Source organism: Catharus ustulatus, chromosome 10 (assembly GCF_009819885.2).
Source record: "Catharus ustulatus isolate bCatUst1 chromosome 10, bCatUst1.pri.v2, whole genome shotgun sequence".
NCBI lineage: Eukaryota > Metazoa > Chordata > Aves > Passeriformes > Turdidae > Catharus > Catharus ustulatus.
The window spans coordinates 4,421,823-4,444,278 of NC_046230.1; the positions used below are offsets into that span (position 1 = coordinate 4,421,823).

Here is a 22,456-nt window from a genome sequence, read left to right on the forward strand (position 1 = left end):
TTACAAAAGTTTATAAACTTTATGTATATATATACTAACATATATATTAATTCAGCACTGTGATGTAAAGAAGCAGTGGAGTTTTACTGAAGACTTTGATATTGTTTATGCTGAAGTAAAACAAACAAAAGGACATCCCTGCCCTGGAGACAAGGACTTTGTTTTTGGGAGGCTTAGAGCAGCCCCCGAGGGATAAAGAACAGTTTTATCCTTGGGATGACCAAGGTGCCACAGCATCCCAGGCTCTGAGACCTCCCAGCCTTGCCTGACTGAAGCCAGAAGGGCTCAAGGACACCTGGATCAATAGACAGGCAGGAACAGCAGCTTTCCCAAGTTTTCCTGTGATTTGAGATCTGTTAGTGTGGGTCTCAGTGCTCAGACAATTCTGTTTCACCTGAGTGCTTGATGGATGTGAGAACCTAATAAAAAAACCACACCTGGATGCTCTGATTTGGCTGGGACATCTCATGGCCATGAATAAATATTTACACTTGTAATTCCAAGCTTTGCACCCCAACCTGGCACCTTGGTTGGCATGTGAATTTTTATTGAGGAACCTCATGTCCCACCACAGGCAATGAAAGACTTTTGGATGGTGCTTCCCACCTCCCCATCCCCACGTGATGCTCCGTGCCCTGAATGAACTGGCTCCTCGGTGGATTTGCAGCCACTTAACTCGCATTTGCCACAACATTCAGTTAACAAAGCCAGCATCCGTTTTCCTTGGGAAAATGTGCTCAGAAGCAAAGCCAGGCCAAGACAGCAGCCAAGCCAGTGGATGCTGCAGCACTGATTTGGCTGCTATGGCTCAGCAGCAGCAGCAACACTCTGGGGAGCCCAGACAACTGCAGCTCTGAGTGAGCTGAGGGTCTGCAGCTCCAGGCCCAGCCATTCCCACGGCTCTCTTGTCCAGAGAAGGAAACAGAGATGGGAAGGGTCTGGAACACAAGCCTTACAAGGAAGGGTTGAGGGAGCTGGGAAAGGGGCTCAGCCTGGAGAAAAGGAGGCTCAGGGGGAACCTTCTGGCTCTGCACAACTCCCTGACAGGAGGGGACAGCTGGGGAGATCAAGATCTGCTCCCAGGGAACAGGGACAGGACAAGAGGAAATGGCCTCAAGCTGCACCAGGGAAGGTTGAAGCTGGATATTAGGGAAAAATTCTTCACTGAAAGGCTTTGTCAAGGATTTGAACTCCTCAGGGCAGTGGTGGAGTCACCATCCCTGGAAGTATTCAAAAAATGTGTGGAAGTGGCAGCAGAGGACATGGTTTAGTGGAATTTTGATGCTCTCATTCAGGGAAACCAGTGAAACTCATTGCATGGATGATCTGCGCTAACTCACCTGCTTGGGCTGGAGAGTGGGCTAAGGGAGGTGAGCACACCTCTGTGGTTTCATTTTCACCCTGCTTGTTGGTTTAGTGCCTCTCCCCAGCACCTCAGCCCAGCCCAGAGCTTCATCTACATTGATGGTTGGACTTGATCTTAGGGGCTTTTCCAGCTTTGATGATTCCATGACTTGATGACTCTGTGATTCTCTGATGGTAAAACATTGTGGGGCAGTGCTGGGAGACAGGTGAGAAGAGAAATGCTGCTGGATCTCAAACACAGCCATGTCCTTCAGGTTTGGGATGAAGCTCTGGGCCCCCTTCAGGCCATGCTGGGCTCAGGTGCTGGGGAGAGGCACTAAACCAACAAGCAGGGTGAGAATGGAAACACAGAGGTGTGCTCACCTCCCTTAGCCCACTTTCCAGCCCAAGCAGGTGAGTTAGCACAGACCATCCATGCAATGAGTTCCACTGGTTTCCCTGAACCACAGCAAACAGCTGAGCCCAGGAGTTCAGCTTCTCTTCAGTGGGAGAACAGATGCTGCTAATAAGGCAGTAAATAAATCCATGTGCAACGCTTTGCAGTTGGGTTGTAATTACCTCTGCACTGCCAAAAGAGCCGACGCCAGAGCTGCACATTAATGACACATTAATGGGAGCGCTCATCCGCTCTCTGCTGGCTGCCTCCCCAGAGACCAGGGCTTTTATTTCATTTTTGCACATGCCAAAACCACCACGGTCCGGTGGGACTCGCCTGGAGCCAGCACTGGGGTGGTTCCCACTGCTCCTCTTAAAAGCCCAGCTAAAACCCAGCAAGGCTGAGAGCAATTCCCAGCAAGTTAACATCCATTTGCAGCAGCGGGCGGATGGAAGTGGCAGACAGGACTGGCTGCACTCTGGGGGCTGTGCCTGCACACACACAGACCCCCCATGCCCCAGGTGACATTCAGCCAGAGTGAAGCTGGTGATCCAGGATGCTTTTTCCTGCCAAAGTGCAGCAAACCTCCTGCCAGTGCTGCAGAGCCTCCACTGGGATCAGCCTCTCTCTCCAAGTCTCTCCCAGCCGTGACCCCTCTCTGGCCCGAGCTCAATCCTCCCAGAAGCCACCGTGGTGCTGCCTTGGCACCTGTGGGTGCTGCAGGCTGTCCTGTGTTCCTCACTGCAGAGCATGGACCATGCTCCTCTCCTCAGGGGGAAAGAATTCCAATGCCCTGCAAGACAGGACACGTGCCTGGTCTGCCAGGGGCAGGTGATCCCTCTTTCCTCCATGCCCCAAAGACATCATTCAGAATGCCTCCTTCTATGGGATCTGTTACAGACAGCCTGGGGCCTCCAGCAGGAGGGTGCTGCTCAGGGGGAGGTGCTGGAAGTACCAAAGAGCCACCTCCTGCTTGCCAGGGTTTTCCCACCTACACTTCCATGAGATTTCCATGTCTCCAGGGCAGAAGGCACCGTGAGGCTGTGGTTGCCCTGAGAAGCCTCACCCCGTGCTCAGCTGTCCTGGCTGGGGCAGACACAGCACCCAACACTCTTGATGCCAATGTTTGGAAGGCAATTCCTGGGAAACAAGGTCTGCCAAGGCAGCTCAGCCCTAATGCCAGGAGTTCTGCAGCCACCTGGGTCATGGAAGGGGGTGGAGCAGGGTGGCAGTGAGGACCTGCACCCTTTGGGACACACCTGTCAGCCACCACACAGCTCCTGGTGATGCTCCAGAATAGAGAAGGGATCTGGGCTTCTCCAGAGGAGACCCCCTGAATAGATCCATCCTGGCTGACTTCTCAAAGGCTTTGCTTCCACTCGTGCCACTCAGAGGCTCCTCAGTCACTGGGAGCACTCAGAGGTTCCTTGGCTGTGTCTGAGTGCCAGGGCACTGCCCAACGCTGCTGTTTATGGTCACCCACTGCAAGTGAGTGATCGTGACTCTGGTGACACCACAGGGCACACCCAGGAGCTCCCCCATGCACAGAATCAGATCCTGTGGCACAAAGCCCAGCTGGCAGTGGGCTGCACACCTCAGGGTTCACCCAGTTCCCTTCTAGGCAGTCGCTGCTGGGGTGGGGCTGTGCCATTGTTACACTCCCAGAACAACTGGGACTGGCAGGGACCTTCAGAGGTCATCTGGTCCAAGCCCCTGTGCAGAGTCTCTGCTGTAGGCCAGCACTGATGAAAGTCCTTTGCCTCCCTTATTGCTGAAGGGACCTGATGACAGATCTCACAAAGATCAAAGGCTGCATCCTGATTCCAGAGCTAGAAATTGCTGAGATTGAGCCCCAGTGTTAGCAGTTTCTCCTGCTTGCTGGCTCAGTTGTCCCCCAAACTCTTGTGATATTCTGCACTGAAGTCTGCCCTGACTTCTCTTCACACTGCTGAACAGCACCACTGGCATCAGGGCCTGTGATAGTTTCCTATGTCTCAGAGCAAGATGTGGGTGCTCCCTCTTCATATTTAAGCCAAGTTTTATTGGACAGGCTCTGGAGTTCTCAGGGTCTTTCCCTGCAGTGCAGATCCATTCCAGAACCTGCACCTTCCCCAAAGTTATCCAGGTTGTCCAGGAGGCGGGTCTCCAACCCAATACCTACCAATGAACAGGCAGCACACACCACCCTGCATTCACACCAAAGACACAGCCATAAAAATAAAAGCTTTTTATTTATTTTTTTTTATATACCATTACAGAAACATCTGAGTAACATTCTCAACAGGACAGGCAGCTCTGGGGCCCAGGGGTGAGCGCAGGCAGCTGGCTCCAGGGTCTGCCATGCCGTGCTCCTGAGCTGCTGCTGCTCTTGGTGCATGATGTCCTGCTCCTTGCCCTTGGCCAGGAGACCTGGCACACCTGGGGTCAGGGTGTCACCTTCTTGTAGGTAATGTGCAAGTGCTGAGTCATGGGCTGCGTAGTGGTTGCCATTGAGACAGTTTGTTCGAGTTTCCCGTCAGAATTGAGCCTGAATTTTCTGGTAATCTAAACCAGGGGTAGGAAAAGAAATAAGGAAATCAAGCAATGAGTGTCCACAAGTGAATCCCTTACCTGTGCTTTCTTCCCTTTGCCATCCACAGGCCATCCAAAGAAGGATATCCTCACTACAGCAGGCAAATAAACAAGTTTTCTCTCCTAAAGAAAGCAGGCCTCTCCACAATACCAGCTCCAAACCCACTATCCATGGAACAAGACAGGTTCACAGAATCAAAGAATTAACTAAGTTGGAAAAGACCTTTGAGACCATCAAGTCCAGCCTATGACCTAATACCATCTAATTAATTAAACCATGGCACTGAGTGCCACATCCAGGCTCTTCTCAAACACCTCCAGCACCTCCCTGGGCAGCCCATTCCAGTGCCTAATCATGCTTTCTGTGAAGAATTGTTTCCTAATGTCCAGCCTAAACTGCCTCTGGTGCAGTCTCAGACTGTGTCCTCTTGTCCTGTCACTGATTGCCTGGGAGAACAACCCTTACCTGGCTACACCCTCCATTCAGGCAGTTACAGAGTGTGATGTCTCCCCTGAATCTCCTTTTCTACAGGCTAAATAACCCCAGCTCCCTCATCCCCCTAGGACAGATCCCATTTGGTCCCAGAGACACCTGTGAGCATCTGAGTGGCTCATCAGTCTCTTAATGTTTCCTCCTGGATTACAGAGAGACTATTCTGTTCCCTGACCTTATCTATCTACCCTGGAGGCAGTTGTCCTGAGGATGACCTGTCTTCCTGTAGAAAACTGAGGTAAAGAAGGTGTTAAGTAGCTCTGGCTTTTCCTTATCTTCAGTTACTATATTCCCCATGCATCCAGTAAAGAATGGAGGTCCTTGCCCCTCCTCATCCATGAGCAGTAACAGAGGGAACTTTGCCACCAAATTTTGTTAAGCTGTGCTTCCAGAAACTTGTATTGAACTGCATTGATAACACCTTTAAAGGTGATTCTTCGAGCAACCTAAACTGCTCATGACAAAGCCTGGTGCAGGAAATGGGCATTCCTGCCTCAGTGACAGCCACTCTGAGTCACTTTACACCAGCAATGCAACAATATGGTGAAGTTTTCTCAAAATGAGCAACTACAGCAGCAGCAGCACACATCCTTCTCACTCTTTGTTTCCAATTTAAGCTGTTCTTGGTGAAGGAGAAGAGGCTCTGGGACCTGTTTCCTGACACCCCCTCTTGTTCCACACCCTCCTTCACCAGCAAGGGCCTCCCAGACACTGACCAGGACCAGTCCCTGGGTCTGAGTTTCCCATAGGTGCCAGATGAGCATGGACCTCCAGCCTGAGCTTCCTTCTTCCAGCCAAAGCCAGCCTTGGAGCCCTCCACTAGGAAGACATCTGCTGGCTTTCTGTGCTTCCCCCTCTCCTCCTGCCAGCCTATCTGCCCACAGTTCAGGCAGTGACTCAAAGGGCACAGTATTTTATTTAAATATTCACAAATAAGAGCTCTGCTCCCTGCTGACATCCACAGTGTCTAATGGCTTTACTTCTGCTACAGGAATGAGACAATGCAGCTGTTCCTGGGAAAGGGGAAACCCAACAACTGAAAACATGCATCCAAAGGCAGGGGAGCTGGGACTTTCCAAAGTTTGGACACTCTCTGTGTAGGCAAATAAAATTTTTGTCTAAATCTGCACAAACTTGTGCTCTCTGCTGTCTAAGGGTCAGTTTTATAGCACACAAAATCCAGGCTGTGAGATCTTGTTCAGCCTCGCTGTCTCTCAGCTGTTGCTCAGTCACCACAGCTTCAGATGTGACAGTGACACTTCCAGAGGTGACCTCAGGATGGCACAGTGACCCCAGCAGTGCCACTGTACTGACATGTGGCTGTACCCCTACCAGCTGTATCAACAAAACCCTCACTACACACCCAAAAAACGTCAAACCCCCAAAAGCAGCCAGCCAAAGGTGGAGCTGCAGCCCTGCCCTGCAGCCACAGATGGGAAAAGAGCCCAGAGCAAGGTCTGAATGCTCTGAAATGCAAGAGAGCAAGATCTGCAGGTGTTCCTAAAATATCCTCATGAGGATATTTCAATACTAACCATACCTTAAATGTGCATCCTCATACTGCAATCAATCCACAAAACCAGCATTAATAACTAATCCCACTGCCATAAAAGAGTATTTAGCCAAGACTTCCCTATTTTCTTCCCTAAGGATCTGCTAGTGGCCATTCTGGAGACAGGATTCTGGTCTGATCCAGCCTGTCAGTTTTTATTATAATGATCCCTCTGGGTCTTATAATGTACAAAATCTCTTCTGAAGGCTCTCACAGAATGAATAACCCAGCATGCCAATGCAATACTTCCAAGAACTCCTGATGGCATTCTGTAATTAAAGCATGCTAAATAACATATCCTCTCAACTAGAGTCTTTCTGGGGCAAGCAGGGCTATGGGAATGGCTCACTCTGTGTGCACTCACCTGCTCTACATGGGGCTTCTTGGCAAAGGAGATCCTGGCTATGGAGTGAGAAGCTATAGACAGCTCTTGTCCATTCACCTCCCCTTCCTCCACCTCCACCAGACCTAGAGAAAAGCAAGGGCATACATATTACTAGGTTACAAAGGTTATTTAAACATGTCACAATTATTATTTTGGCCTCTCAGTACTTAAAAGGGGACTTATAAAAAAGAGGAAGAGGGACTTTTTACACATTCAGATAAGGACAGGACAAGGAAAAAGTTTTTAATCTGTAAGAGGAGAAATTTAGGTTAGATATTAGGAAGAAATTCTTCCCTGTGAGGGTGGTGAGGCCCTGGCATAGTTGCCCAGAGAAGCTGTGGCTGCCCCATCCCTGGAAGTATTCAAAGTCAGGTTGGACAGGGTTTGGAATAACCTGGTCTAGTGGAAGGTGTCCCTGATCATAGCAGGAGGTAGAATGAGATGAGCTTTAAGGCTCCTTCCAACCCAAACCATTCCATGCTCTATCAGGCTACTTAAGAGACCAGCACTTGCTTTGAAGATTGGTTTTATTTGCCCTAGCACTATTGAGAACTGCAGATCCACACAGACATGGAATGCTGCTCACAAAAATCCAGCCAGGCTTATTCACACCATGTGGGATGAATATCACAATACAACTGGCACTCTTCCCTTCAGCACCTGTCATTTTAGATGCAAATTTAAGCATCAACTGGGGTTTAACACTTTCCCTTATAATAACTGAGATGTGATTCATTCAGTCCTCATAAGGTAAGAAGTACCAAGGTGCTACATGAACACACTGGGAGGTTTTCCTAGTTTAGGAACCACTGCGTGTCCAGCACCAAAGAGCAGCGATTCTGACAGGAAAAATTAATTCAATAAAACTGTGAGAGATGCAAGAACTTTCTGAAAAAGTGATGCAATGGCCCAGCAGGTTAAGGAGCTCTTCTTTTGCCCAGTGTGTACCTGTGTTCTGGGCACTGATGAAGGCCACCTTGTTAGTGTCAGGTTTGAGGCGGATGAATCCACATTCCCGGTGCATGGGCTTCCTGGTATCCGGGTGGAAGGCATTGAACCTGAGGGGCAATCAGAGCACAAAAGCTGATGAGTTTTGCACTCAAAAATGTATTTTGGCCTAGTTTCCTCTTATTTAGCCATGTGAGTGCCTGCAGTACTCTTTGAAGAGTAAAAGACTGACAATACTTCACAATAGAGAGATGTAAACCTGGGAAAATATGATTATTTCACAGAGGCACAGCTATTTCTTAAAGCTGGAGGTAAGTCTTTATGTTCAAGCTCTAGATTTTCCACAGCCCCTGGGTCTTTCCAAGAACTAGCTCAGAAACCCCTCAGGAACTCAGATGTTTCACAAAGGCTGAAGCCACATGTGTCTCAAGAACTTCCTTTCCTCAAATAAATATCTGGAATTACTGTATCATCTTTATCCAGCTTTCACACCTGGCAAAGGTTTTTTTTCTATATATTCCTTGCTGTAGGAAACAACAGAGCAGACATTTCTCCTATCACTCCCTTCAAAAGATAAAAAGCTCAGCTCAGACTCTTATTTATTCTTCAGGAGGCCTTAAGAATTGTAGGTTTGGTCACCCATGAGTGATTATACCAAAGGAGAAACAAACTTCAATCAGGTAGCTTTCAGTGCTTGGAGCATTTAATGGATACAGGCACGGTCTTTTAAGAGCCACTGCTCCAGGAGCCAGGAAAGCACAGGGTGTCTGTCCTCCAGGACTGCTGCCTATTTTCCTGGTGCTTCCTAAAGCTCAACAGTTCACAGCCGTGTAACTCCTCGGCACAAACAAAAGGAGGGAGAAAAAAGTGACTCAAATAAACAACTGTTGAGGTGGGGAGGGAGGTACAGTCAGAGCAAGGCTGTCAGAGCTTTGCTTCTTTTGGAAATCAGACTAAATCAGTCACAGGCTGAGCTGGCAGCTCCATCACACTCCAGGAACACAGGGCATCTCTCATACAGCACTTCCATCTTGTAATTCTTCTTTTCTTGATGTTCAAAGCAACACACTTTCCAACTCACCCTCACAAAGGAACACTGGAGCAATACTGAGCAGTAGCCAGCTTGTTACTTCCCTCCCTCTGGATTTCTTCTGATTTCTCTTAGAACAACCATTTGCAGTCAAAGCAAATAGTTTAGCTACCTGCCTCCTATCCCATATGGTTTGATAAGCACTAATTTTTCTCATTTTCACAGTGGTGGAGACTGAGGACTACAGCTTAAGATAGACAAACCTGGTAGCCATGCCACAGTTCCTTCATTTATTCTAAGTGGGAATTCCACAAAGAATGTAAATTAATCACAAGTTTTCAAGGAAAATGAAAGCCAGACCATGCAGTCACATACCACAACATCATCTCGTTTGGTAGGTGAAAATTTGTGTACTTTGCCATTGGAAAAGAAACCCAACTAACAAATCACCATGGATAGAGTAATGTCTGCTCCAGTCCAGCAGCTGCTGGACACAGAGACCCCTGGACTTACGAGAAGTTGAGCATGGGCTGCCCCACGTGAGAGATGTGCACTTCCTCCAGGTACTGGAAGGGTTTCATGGTAGGGAAGGTGCCGTCTCCTGGTGGGTCTGAGAGCCAGGTGCCCAGCATCCAGGACAGGGGTTCCATCACAGGGTTCAGCTGGGGAGTCTCTGTGGAGCAGAAGAAAGAAGGAAGAAAGAAAATTCAGGGATCTGTGCCCTGCAGGTGGCTGTGAGCTGCCTCCAGCTGGCTGGAGGTGAACACAAAACACCTCAGAAATGGTTCAACACCACAGCAATGCTTTTCTTCAGAGCAGTGCCAGCTCCGAGGTGGGAGATGGGGAACAATCAACACTCATGGAAAGTGGGTCTGTTTCCAAACAAGCTCTTAGCCATACATACAGCACTCTTGCAGGTGGTCCATTTCTGCAGCTCGCTGGAGCTGAAGAAAAAGCCCCCTCCTACCTACACGCAGGGAAGAAGATGACTGAAACCTCAGCATAAAGAATAATCATTAAATGATAATGAAACCTCTAATGCTGTGGGCTAATCCTTCTCAAGCACTGAGTACATACTGTTCCTGTTTGTTTCAGATGCCAAGGAAATGAGCCCTCATTTTAAAAGAAAATCAGGCTGTGTACATATTCAAGACCAAAGTTTGGCTATAATATTTTTAAGAGGTTAACAATAGCCTGAACTTGTACAAAGAGGCACACAAGGATCATTCAGAAGCTATTTTATTAAGGCTCTGGACTAAGACAAACATTTTAAAAATACCTGGATTCCTGTAAGGTAAAGAATAAATGGAACAGAAAGATACTTCCCTTTGTCACTGCAGTTATGAAAAAGATCTGTTTCACAAAGTTCTAATGTCTTTAACTAATCATTTTACAGAACCACAGAATAAGCTGAGCTGGAAGGAATCCACAAGGATCATCAAGTCCAACTCCTGGCCTTTTGCAGGACTATCCCAAAGAGTCACACCATGTGCCTGAGAGCATTGGCCAAATCCTTCCTGAACTCAGGCTTGGTGCTGTAGGAGAGTTTTGATAAACACTTTGTATTTTACTTGTTGAGGTTGTGACCTGAAAAAAATACATCAGGAAAATGGAGACAGACAATTCAAAGCCACGTGAAGAGCAGAGCAGATCTGTTACTAAGGTGTAAGTAGGGAAAACAAAACATCACCTAGGAGATGTTGGGAAAGATGGATTCCCACACAAATGGGGTGTCTGCTACTCTCAGTAGTCTGTTATGCAGACAAAAATGACTGAAGTAAACTTAAAGCATGTTCTCCTCCCCCTCATGGGATAAATATCTCATACTGCCAAGGTGGGTGTTCCAGGGGGGTGTTTTCCACTCCTAGTGAGATCATGAATACAAGAACAAGCTGCCTGTGTGTCTGGTCTAAAAGGCACAGACTCAACTGCAGGGAGAAATCACAACTTAAGAGTAAGACTGCGGCCAAAACTTGCTTGACCACTCTGAGTTTTGCTGTGTTCTTTATGAAGAAGGCTAAAAGACTGAGCAAGGAGGAAGGACAGTCCACACCAGAAAAGCCAAAGGAGAAGGAAGAGTAGCTTTCCTGGGTAAGAGACCACTTGTACTCATTCTCCCACAGATAGCAGAGTTTGAAAGCCTGTCTCTGTCAGCAAAGTGCTGCTACTTGCTTTGCTTTACCCTGAAGTATTTTGCAAGGGAAGCAACATGAGGAAACATGAGAACTCACTAGGAAATCAGTGATAAAGGTCTACAGCACCAGAGCCAGGTTCTGTAAAACACCCTGTCAGACTGTGCAGTCCCCATGGACATGGAAACGGGTTCCCACAATCTGTACAGCAGTGTCAGGGTACTGGACAGTAATTCCTTGTACTCACCTTTCCAACTCCATGAGGAGAGCACACTATTCTGCTCCCTCCAGCTGATGTTTGCCTTTCACTCTGCTGCATCTCTTTCCAAGCATTTTGCAGGCTCATCTCCCACGATGGAAGTGAAAAGCAAAGCTTAGGATAAGCTGCAGCAGCCTGCAGCCTGGGCTGCTGCTGCCCTCTCCTGGGTCAGCATCCCAGGAGCAGGACAGTTTCTGACACCACAGTGCTTTCATAGAGCAAGCACTTCCTTTTCTTCTGCTTGCACTTCAGGAAAATCATCAAAACAACAGATGAGAGGAATGGCTTTAGCCATTCCCACTCTTTAGATTTGGTTATAAACCAAGAGATCATTTCCAGCAGCCCCAGCTTGATCCCACTGCCTTCCTGTGCAACGTCCAGCCTGGCTGGAGGTGCCTGACCCCGTGAGCTGGTGTCACTTCCAGAGAGCTGGAATTCCAGCAGCTGAAAAGTGAAGATGGAACTGCACATCCTGAAGTCTGCACTTGGGCAAACAACATGGTCAAGTGATGATTATTACTTTTCTAAACTACAACACAGCAGAAAAGCTGAAGAGTTCTTTAGTTTTTTTGTGGCTTGGAAAAGTCAAGAACAGAAATGAATAAGGACCAGGGACTCAGTGAAGTGCAGGTAAGTACAGACATCCTGATCTCATCCCATGCAGTGCTCTTCTTACCTTCAGTGTTGCTCTCTGACTGCTGGACTAAGACATTTTTCCTTCCTGCCTGGAAGGCTGGATTGGGAAAGTGGAAAAGCAAGAGGGGAGGCAAACAAGAGAATCCATCCAAAAAACAGCAGCCATTTGAAAAGCAATTTGCTTTTTTATGTCACGGTTGGGGTGGGTAAATGCAAGACTATTGTAGCAACTGAAGTTTTTTGCTGAGCTGCTTTGTTACAAATTTCAGGTTAATAGATACAGTCACTGTTAAGAGAAACCCCTCTGACACTGATGAAGGAGCCTGTACATCCCTTTTTAAAGGTCTAAACTCCTGGCACATAATTTTTACAAAAAACCCACTAATGTGGCTTAAAAGGTAAGTGTATGATGATATCAAGAATACAAATGACATCTGAGAATTTGCAGCACAAGAGACCCTGGTCACCTTTCTGCATGCTTAAAGCTTCACACTCAAAGAGGGTCCTCTTAATGCTGATTTTCTTGCATTCATATGCACAGTTCCTCCTTTACCTACTAACAAGAGAAGCTCTTTCTGCATCCTCCTTCTTAACAAGGACATTCCTGGACCTTCTCCTACACTTTCTGGAAGCCATTAGGGATCCAGCATCTCCAAGACCCCGTTTCTCTACAACCTGGTGTAGTGCAAGGTGTCCCTGCCCATGGAACAAGATGAGCTTTAAGGTCCCTCAACCCAAATCATCCTGTGGTTCTACAAAATCTCACTGAAATCAGCCAGGACACTCATGAGTTGTAACAGTTTGGGAGACAAAACCACACACCATAAGCAACCTGATCACCTTGATCTCTTTCCTTCAGGAAGCCACTCAGGCCACAGAGCACACAGGTCAGTCCTGTGTGCTCCACCTGACCTGGCTCCATCCCTTCAGACTCACAGACAGACTGCTCCTACAGATTTTCCACTCCTGGAGAGTTTACAAGTCAAATCCTACTCTGTAATACAGTCAGCCTGGAACTGGCTGCCCAGGCTTTGCAACAGGAGATCCTGAGTTCTCCCTGCCTTGAGACAAAGCAGACAGAGCAGCTGGACAGCCCCCTCGGGCCATGTCTGCACAGCTGGTGTGGCTATGAGTGGGATCCCTGGCACAGAAACCTACACTGGCACGAATTCCTACACAGCTTTATCAGTAAAGCCACAGTCAGTGGCCAGCTGATTGCTAACAAGGCAGCTAACCCATTTCCTTGAGCTGGGGAACACTTATTGCAGAAAACTTGAGGGGAAAAACCATACGAACAAAAAAAACCCACAAAAAAAACCCCAGCAAAAATCTCCCCAACCAAAATCCCTGAATCTTCAAAGTGTGGGGTCTGCACTGCACTGGGCAGCTCCCTGAAGTTTGTCCTTCAGCACATTTGGTCATTGGGTTTAAATCATCATCAAGGTTCTGGTAATTAAGGAGCAGCCTCACTCAGCATATTCTGTCCCTATTTAAGTACAGATAGTGGCCTTATACTCTGCTGCTCTGCCCTGAGAGTTGCACCCCTTCAGGTACTTTGCTTGCCAGCCTGGTGTCACCCCAGCCACTGTCACCTGTTGTGCCTGACCCTTGAGCCAGCTCTTCACCCATAACACAATTATCCAGCTGTGGGCTGGACATTTTGTCCAAAAGGATCCAGTAAGAGACAGTATCAAAAGTTTTGCTGCAGTGCAAAAATATTTCACCTCCCAGCTTTCCTGGATCAACCAGGCAGGTTACCCCAGCACACAAGGAAATCAGGTTTGACAAGCAGGACTTTCCCCTCAGGAAGCTGTGCTGGCTGTGACTGAAGCCTGCATTGTCCTCCAGGTGTTTTTCAATACTTTCCAGAACAATCTTTTCCATGATTTTACCAGGCACTGAATTGGGAATGACAGGTCTGTTGTCTCTGGAGCTCTCCTTAAAAATCAGGGCAACACTCACCAGCTTCCAGTCAACCTCTGTGGATTCCCAAGACTGCTCAAAAATCAATCATCAATAGAGGCATTGTAATGACATCAGCAGTTCCTTGAGGATTCTTGGATAAATCCCATCAGAGATCCAGCTGGAGCAGCAGATCATGCACAACTTCAGTTCAACTGGGAGTTGATCATTCTCCCAGTCATGGTCCTCCAGCTCACAGCACTGAGATCCATCATCCATTTGAAGACAGAGGCAAAGAAAGCATGAAACACCTTGTCTCTGTCCCTGTTTGTAAGGTGATCACCCTCATTCTGGAAAGGGGCAATGTTATTTCTAAACTGCTTTTTGCCATTTATAAATTTGAAAAAAAAATATTTTTATTGTTCCCCACAGTTCTGGCAGCTTCAACTCCAGTTCAGTATTAATTTTCTCCCAACAGTGGGGAGTAGCATCTCTATATTCTTCCCACATCACCTGACCTTGCTTCTACGGGGCACACACCTTCCTTTTCCATCTTATCTCCAAGAGAAATCCCTGATCAGCCAAGCCAGCCTTCTGCCTCACCTGCTTGACTTCTGACATTTAGGAACTGCTGTTCCTGCGCCCTTAGGAGATGATGTTTATAAGTAACCAGCACTGATGGACCCCAGCACCTGCAAAAACATTTCCCAGGGGACCTTACTCACTAATTCCCTGGGCAGCCTGAGGTCTGTTCTCCTCATGGCTAAAAATGAGGTTTTTCTGGCACTTTTATCCCTGTCACAAGAAACTTTAAACTTGATGGCTCTGTGGCCAAGTTCCTTCCCTGAGGATCTGTTCCCTAAAGTTGCCATGAAGGGTTTCAGGAACCTTCTGGCCTAGGTTGTACCAGTAGTGTGATGCCCCAAGTTAATTTCTGGCAGGTTGAAGTCCCCTGGGGCAGCTGACTTGGAATCATCCCTTAGTTCCTCAAGGAATAATTGTCAGTGCCATCGTCCCGTCTGGGAGGTCCAGAGTAGATTCCCACAGTGAAATCTGCATTATTTGTTTGCCCCTTGATTCTTATTCAAAGGATCTCAACTGTGCCATTGCCAGTTGGGAGCTCCAGCCACTCCAACCCTTCTATTCCATACAGTGCCACCCCTCTGCCTCTCCTGCCCTGCCCAGCCCTCCTGAAGAGCCTGGAACTATCCAGCCAGCCACAGGGAAGACCCCCACCAGGTTCCACTTATGCCAGTGATGTCAGATCTCTGGGGCTGGGCCAAAGCTTTGAGCTCCTCACTGGTGCCTCACGCTGGGTGTATGAATGCAGACACATTTCTGGTGTGGCACATTGCAGCCAACATCTGGTGAAGCAGATGAGGGATCCCATTAGTGCTCCTTTCCTCAAGTTTAGGCACTCCAGCCCATTGCCCATCACTGATAACCCTGACTTTGTCCCTTTGCCAACTAGTTTAAGGCCCTATCAACAAGCCCTACCAGCTCCTGTGCTAGAACTCTTTCTTCCCCAAGAAAGATGCATCCTACCAGGTGTCAGCAGACCAGCTGTAGAACAGATCAGCCCATCTCTGCTCCAAAATGTGGTTATACTCACAAATGTTCATGCTATAGACTCAGTAATTAATTTCATAGCCAAATGCCAAGGTGGTAATGCTCCAGTGCCTGTGGTCACTGCCAGAGTTTTGCTTTACAAAACACAGAGAAAATATTGTTTAAATTATACTCTATTATGAGAAACCAAACACCCTACCTGAGCTCAGCCTGCCTTTCTCTGGAGTTTTCCTTAGTTTGCTGTTTCATTGCTTCCTAGCTGCAAGCTGGGTTTTTGTTGTGACTCATTGCCGACTCGCTGCAAAATTAAATGCTTAATGCACAAACTCTATAGACTATTAGGCCAAAAAAAAAAAAACCTGGAAAGAACAAGACCATCCCACTGAAAATTAAAAAAAAAAAAAACAACAGCAGTGCAAAAAGTCTTCTTTCCTCCTTTCCAACTGCCTTTTTCTCCAAGGGGGAGGTCAAAGAGCCACCTTCCTCAACCAAGCCCCAAAGCTGGTGTACCTGCACATTGCTTGCTCCCAGGTTAGCACAAAACAATCACCTCCCACCCAAGTGTTCAGGCCACAGTGAAGTCTTACTCAGCCTCTTTCAAGATACCTTCTGCCACAGATTCAGCCCCACTCTCAGGCTATGCACTCATATTCCTGTTTTTTATCTCATTCCCATTTTACTTTACAGCTCCCTTGTTCTTTGCAATGCTCACTCTATGGACCAGTTTTCTACCCTGGCCATTGCCATCCCAGATAGGGCACCAAAAAAATCCCAAGCAGCACCTGCTGTCTCAGAATAAAAGCAGTTTTCTTCCAAAATCTAGCTCCAAGTTAACATCAACTGCCAGGCTAGCAGTGCCTGCTCTGGTGGAGGGATTTTCCTGACAGCACATCTCTGTGACCCATTAGACACATTTCATTTTCAAGCTGAACTGACACCAGCCTGCTGCTGGCCCAGTCCTTCTCAGATAGGTGAAAGCACAGCACCTTAACCATGCACGACCCCACTTCTCACTGCCAGTGAAGAATGGCATTTTGCTATTTGTTTTCTGCAATATGACTGAGATCTGTTGCCACCACGATGGGCAACACCACAGACCAGGCCTCAGGACTCCACCTCAGCAGCAAACCACGAATTAAGTGCTCCTTAGTGCTCCACCCTTCTGCTTGCCCCGAAGTTCACCAACTATGGTTCATTTGCATGTAAAAAGCCCTGTAAATGACTCCATTTCTACACTGGCTTTGCACAAACATTCAAAGACAAACCCAAGCCAGGTTTCCCACAGATTCCTAGCACAGTTCTAACTATTTTTCACATGAACTCATTTTGCAAACCCTCCTGCCTTTAATATGACCTTCACGAAAACAGCCATGCAGCATGGAAGAGGCTCCTCATACCCCCAAGCAGCTGAATTCCAAGAGCTTTACCTCTCTGGTGAACACAGAAACTCGAATCCCATGGAATCCTACCTGTGTTTGCTCCATGCCCAGCCATACTCGCAGATATTCTGCTATTTGCTCTACCTGGAGCCCCCCCTCCCCCCAGAAAGTGCTTTGCGCAGGGTGCTAAGATGGCTATGAGGGAAGTGAGCTCATTTTGGGGTAAGACACTGGTCCTGCTGCCTGCTGGGAGATGTAGTTTTACAACAGGGCCAAACTGGGGCACGGCAAGAGGGCAACAGGAGGTGATGCTGTGCAAGGAGCTGCTGGGATGTCCTGTCTGAGCGAGCACAGCTGGTGCAGCAGAGCTGTGAGACCTTCATGCAGAACAAGATGGTCAGACAGAGGAACAGAGGATAGTGCTGCTAGAACAGCCATGCCTTCCTCAGGACACATCCCTGGTTGATTGCTGGCTCTCCCTCATTTCTCCCAGTGCATCCTGTCATCCTCCAGAAGGCACATCTAACCCTGTCCTGCCTGCTACACCGTGCTTGTCCACCAACAGCATTCCTCAGCCTTTGGTTCATGGACCTCATGAGACAGAAGGAAATATTCTCCTACCAAACAAACACCTAAATTCAAAGTTTAAATGGAAAAGGCCATCATGGCAGCTGTGCTGTGCTGGAGACAGCCTGGAGCTTCTCCTAAACCAGTCCATCCCCCTGGTAAGACAGGTTGGGAAACACCACTCAAACACATCCTCACAGCTGGAGTTGGGAGCCACTTGGCCAGCCTGAGTCACCCAGCCTCGAGCATGGCTAGCAGGCAGTGCTGTGCAGCACTCCTGCAGAAACCTGCTCTTCCCAGCCTGCTGCAGCTTGGGTACAGCCAGCAGAAATTTATTTGTCTCATCAGAGAGAAGTATGTGAGAACTAGCACCGAAATGAAGTTCTGCTGAGTGGGTGTGGGCCTAAAGTTAGTTTTTTATGCTCAGGATTTTATGGAAACAGCTGAACATGAGGGATGCAGACAGGTAACAACCTGCACAGTCAGTCCTGTCAGGTACTTATACTCAAGGAAGTGCCTTTAGCAGAAAAAAATATGCAGGCTCAGGTTCACAGCTAAAACCATCACCTCAACCACGCATCAGATGAGCTGGGACAACTGAGACATGGCTACTAATAAAGACTATTATTAACCTAATGTGTTACCTGACTCTATTTTTATGAATATGAAAAGCCTTTCTTAACTCAGCTTTGTATTACAGCAAAGCTCAGTGTCTGGGCATGAACCAGACTCTGCCTGGCAGCAGCTGGCTGCACTTCATCAGCTATTTTCTCTGCCATAAACTATCACTATGAGCACACAAAAAGGAGTTCAAAACAGAAGAGCACCAAGACGAAGCTAAAAAAAAACCAAAAACAGCTACCAACAAACCCTTTAGAAAAGCTCCCAGCCAAAGGGTTCCATCATGCCAAGATACAATTGCCAAAATGGTTCATTTTCATATTCTGATCTCCAGTTTTGTTGATAAAAGATGGTAGAATGGCAATTAATTGGTCAAGTCATTAGGAAAAATTACATTTGCCCTTATAAAATAGCGCATGTAATTCATATATTAAGAATATCTTCTACAAGTACATAAAATTTTCACTTCCTGAAGACATATATATAAAAACACTAATCTTGGGAAAAAGGAAAAAAATCACAGTGCTTACCAAAATGAAGAAAAAACATCCTTAAAGATACTCTTTCTGCAATTAGTATCTCAGTGAAGGTATTTCAACAAAGGTAGACACCTTTTTAATTATATATATAAATAAATATTTCATATACACATATATGTATATGAATGACAACTGTGGAATCCTAAATATTTATACTAAATACCCTAACCCAACTTCTCCCACCTTTCAAGGAAGGAAAGGATCAAAGCAAACAGAGACATTTGCTCACAAATCATGACCTTAATGTGCATCAGACATTGTCATATCTGATACCTACCAGCTCATTTGTATTTCCTGCACCCTGAGTACTGAGTGCAGCATATGAAATCCTATATCAAAACTATTTCTTATGCCACTGAGGACAAGAACAGTTTTCCCAGATACCTGCTGCTAGGACAACTCATTAACATACCAGAAAAAAAATCACAGCTCCAAAGGAAGAAGGAAAATCCTAACAGGAGCTACTGTGCCACAAACAAGTTAAAATAATCCAGAAAGAAAATAAATTCATCAAGAGAGCTGCCTGCAACACCACAACCTAAATTCCCATTCCACATTTTGGAGAGGTTTGGGTTATAAGAATTAACTTGTGTGCCCACTGAGTGAATTCTTTAATCTGTATCCATTGGTCTTACACAAACTCTACTTCTCCTACCCAGAATGTCCCTTTCCCATGCCTATCTTGGCTTGCAAAGCACGATGTAACCAAAAGTGTGTATTCTATCACCATCTGCTGAAACCAGCTGGGGCAGTCAGCTTTATCTTTTCCACAACTCATTCTCCCAACAGGAGATATCTCCTGTTAATGGCCATTCAGTCCCAGTGCATGACAGATAAAATTCCATCATCCCATTGGGAGATGTTTCACCCAGGGGGAGGAGCCGAGCATTTCCTACCTAGATAAAAATCTGAGATTTGGAACATCAGAGCAGCCTTTTCCACTGGATTCCAGAGGAAAACCAGACCCTTCCACATCATCACTGGACCTTTGGAGGGAAACTGCACCTTGTACAGGAGCACTGCTCCAACTGAATCACATCTGTCACTGCAGGAGGGTGCAGCCACCATTTAATGGGACTGCTGCCAACACCCTGCCTGACGAATGTCAGGTTGTACTCTGACTCTGTCAGTGTTCTGTTGTTTTGTATTACTGTATTTTTATTTTAGCTTTCCTAGTAAGGAACTGTCATTCCTATTCCCATATCTTACCTGAGACCTCCTTAATTTCAAAATTATAATAATTGTTCTTGCCTTCCCTAGCAGACACTTGTCTTTCAAACCAAGACAACACCTTTTCCCCATCACGACTTTACAGCCTCCAGCTTAAACGGCCCTGAGAAAAGAGGGAATTCCACCTCAGAGTGCAGCACCCCTGGGAATACTGACCACAGTCCTGGGATATCAGGCTGTTCAAGTAAGGGAAACTGTTGCGCTGCATCTCATCCAGCTTCTCCTTCAGCTTCCTGACTTGGCTGTCAGAGCGGCTGATCCTCTGCCGCAGAAGTTTCAGCTCTCCGTTCTTCTTCTCCACCTGCTCGCGCAAGCAGCACACCTGGCTCTTGCTCTGCCGGGAGGAGAAGCAGTACGAGTGCAGGGAGTCGATGAGCTTGCAGGCCCCCGAGGCCGACATGATCACCTCGTTGATGGACATGGGGTTGGCGTCCGTGTCCCCCTTCCGCCCCAGCACGGCCTCGGTGGCGGGCCGAGGGGTCAGGTCTGCCGGGGAGGCCGACAGACCCTGCGAGGGTTTCTGGGGGGTTGCGGTGAGGGATGATGTCGGGGACACTTCTGCAACGGCCTTGTCTTGTCCCAAGAGGTGGCTGCTGCAGCTGGGTTCCACGTCTCTCTTTGGCCTTTTCCTTTCTAGCTGCTCTTTGGGGAGAGACGGCCTCTCCCTGGCGTGCTTGGAGGAAAAGCTGTACGAGTGGAGGGAGCCGATGAACTTGCAAGCACCAGAGCCAGGAGGGGTGAAGTCGTCCACCGAGACGCCGCTCCTGTCTGCCCCCCAGCTCCCCGCACAGCTGCCCCTGGCACAGTCCTCCACAGGAGACCTCTCAGGCTTTTTCTGCGCTCCAGGCTTCGCACCCAAATGATCCCCTAACGTCCTTCTCCGAGGGCCATCCAGCTGGCTGTGGAGGGCCTCTTCCTCCTTGGACACCGATTCTATTTCCTCTTGCAGAGTGGCCTCCTCCATCTCTTTCGTCCCTTGCGTCACCATCAGGTCCTGGCCAGGAGACGGGGCCTTCTGCGCTACCTCACCGCCTCCTTCCCGCAGGGCCTCCCCATCCCGCACCGGCACCTTCCTGGCTATTTTCCTTCGGCTCCTGACATAATCCAGCTTGTTGTGTTTCTTCTCCACAAGCTGGAAGATGGTAGGGACAGCAGTGGGCTTCAGCGACCGGTGCCGGTCTTCCAGCCGCTTGAAAAAACTGTCTTTGGTGAAGTGCTCACTGCAAAGAAAGGAATACTTGGTGGGAGTCCAGTTGTCTCTCTGAACAGCTTTCAGCCACTGAATCAAGCGCTTCGAATCCTTCAGAGGGAATCTAAAGAAGGAACACACAAAATAAGCTATATTGTGGAAATCAGAAGGGTTGGTACTTGAAGAATTACAGAACCGTAGAATCGTAGAACTGTTGAGGTTGGAAAAGACCTTTAAGATGACCAAGTCCAAAGCAATGGCTACATTTAAGAGATTTTGGGAAAAGTTGTGTTTTGGTTAAGTTACGCTCATTAAGAATTAAATTACACTCATTTAAGAATTATTTCACTTTGGGCTGAAATATTTGATTGTCATTCGCTGCGTCAACAGCTCCTCTTCACAAAAAAGCGCAGGACTAAAAGGTGTTGTTTCCATTTTGATCAGCAATCGATCCATTATTCTGCTCACCAGCCCCACGAGGAACAGCCTGTCCACAAGGAAGGAGGATGTGACCACCGCCAAAACACCCAGCTCAGCCGACACGCAGTCCGGCGCTGCCTCCGTGACCCGGCTGCTGCTTACACCGGGTGTGTTCAGTAACATTTAATTAGGTGTAGCAATACCTGGAGTGGAAGAAAGCCCCTTAGCAGGGACACCAGGTTCCGCTTCCAGTGGGACTCCCGGACAGGGACTAAGCGCGGGGACCCAGCGGCGGCAGCATCCCCAGCGAGGGACGGGCAGGACGGGCCGCGGGGCACGGACCGGGGCGGTGCGGGGGGACAGGCCGGGGAGAGCCCGGGCCCCGCGGCGAGGGGCGCTCCGCTCCCGGCCGGGGCTGCAGGATCCGCGAGCCCCGAGCCGGTTTCCCCTGAGGGAAACAAAGGGCAGCCGCTGCCGTGGGGGCCCGGCGAGGGGAGCGGGACAGGGGATCGGGACAGGGGCGCGGGTGGCCGGTCCGTGGCACTCGCGGCGGGCCGGGCGGGCCGCCCTTACCTATGGAAGGAGACGGCGCCGCAACGCGCCTTGCCCTGCCGGTTGGAGCAGTTGACGGCGGCGCAGCAGATCACCATCTCCGACCGCCGCCGCCGCCTTCGGCCGGCCGGGCCCGCCCCGGCCCCCGCCCCGGCCCCGGCCCCGCCGCGCCGCCGTACGGCAAGATGGCGGAGCCGGGTCACCCCAGCGCCCCTCGCCGCTGGGGAAGGGGTTTCTGTACGGCACAACATGGCGGCCGCCACATGGCCGCCGCCATTTTGGCCGAATGCAGCCGTACGGATCAGGGCCGGTGGGGAAAGGGGGAGTTCGCTCCCGGCGCCTCTCGCTTGCCTCGTGGGCGCAGCTGGGTGTCCACCTCCCGACGAGCCAGTTCTTCCGTGGCAGCCGAGCCGTGAAAGTCGTCTCCGAGTGGGGCGGGCATGGTGGAGAGGGTTACTCTCACGGGGAACGAGGGGCGGGGCTCGGCCCGCTCCGTACAACATGATGGCGGCGCCCATTTATCACATTATTCCTTAGGTATACATGTCACGGAACCCGCCTTTCGGCGCTCTGGGCAAGGAGCGGAGCTCTCACACTCCGCGCCACCCTCCAGCCCCAGCCCCAGCCCCGGCCCCACGGCCCGTCCGCTGCCTCCCCGGGCTCCGCTTTGCCTCTCCGTACGGCAACATGGCAGCCCCCTTGTCCGCAGACAGCGGCGCGGCGCGCCGAGCTGTGACGAGG

At 48.8% G+C, this 22,456-nt stretch overlaps 1 protein-coding gene across 3 annotated transcripts; it reads right to left on the reverse strand.

Annotated features, from left to right (window-relative positions):
- Nucleotides 1-3,953: 3,953 nt before the first annotated feature.
- Nucleotides 3,954-22,246, reverse strand: THAP4 (THAP domain containing 4). Of its 3 annotated transcripts, none has more exons than XM_033068893.1 (6): nt 22,067-22,246; nt 19,711-20,867; nt 9,234-9,393; nt 7,691-7,800; nt 6,722-6,825; nt 3,954-4,285 (listed from the first exon to the last, which is right to left on the reverse strand). In XM_033068893.1, the coding sequence occupies exons 1-6, from the start codon at nt 22,231-22,233 to the stop codon at nt 4,166-4,168; spliced, it is 1,818 nt and encodes a 605-aa protein (XP_032924784.1). In that variant the 5' UTR covers nt 22,234-22,246; the 3' UTR covers nt 3,954-4,165. The 3 variants fall into 3 exon arrangements, with proteins under 3 accessions (XP_032924784.1, XP_032924785.1, XP_032924786.1); XM_033068894.1 differs by lacking the exon at nt 22,067-22,246 and adding an exon at nt 21,737-21,857; XM_033068895.1 differs by lacking the exons at nt 19,711-20,867; nt 22,067-22,246 and adding an exon at nt 16,688-16,797.
- Nucleotides 22,247-22,456: the final 210 nt, after the last annotated feature.

Excerpts from the sequence above, each read along its gene's own strand:
- THAP4 (XM_033068893.1), bottom strand. The coding sequence starts at position 22,233 with ATGGGCGCCGCCATCATGTTGTACGGAGCGGGCCGAGCCCCGCCCCTC. Across the intron at positions 7,801-9,233 it reads CAGCCCATGCTCAACTTCTC|GTTCAATGCCTTCCACCCGG; the intron begins GTAAGTCCAGGG and ends ATTGCCCCTCAG. Across the intron at positions 4,286-6,721 it reads AGAAGCCCCATGTAGAGCAG|ATTACCAGAAAATTCAGGCT; the intron begins GTGAGTGCACAC and ends CCCCTGGTTTAG.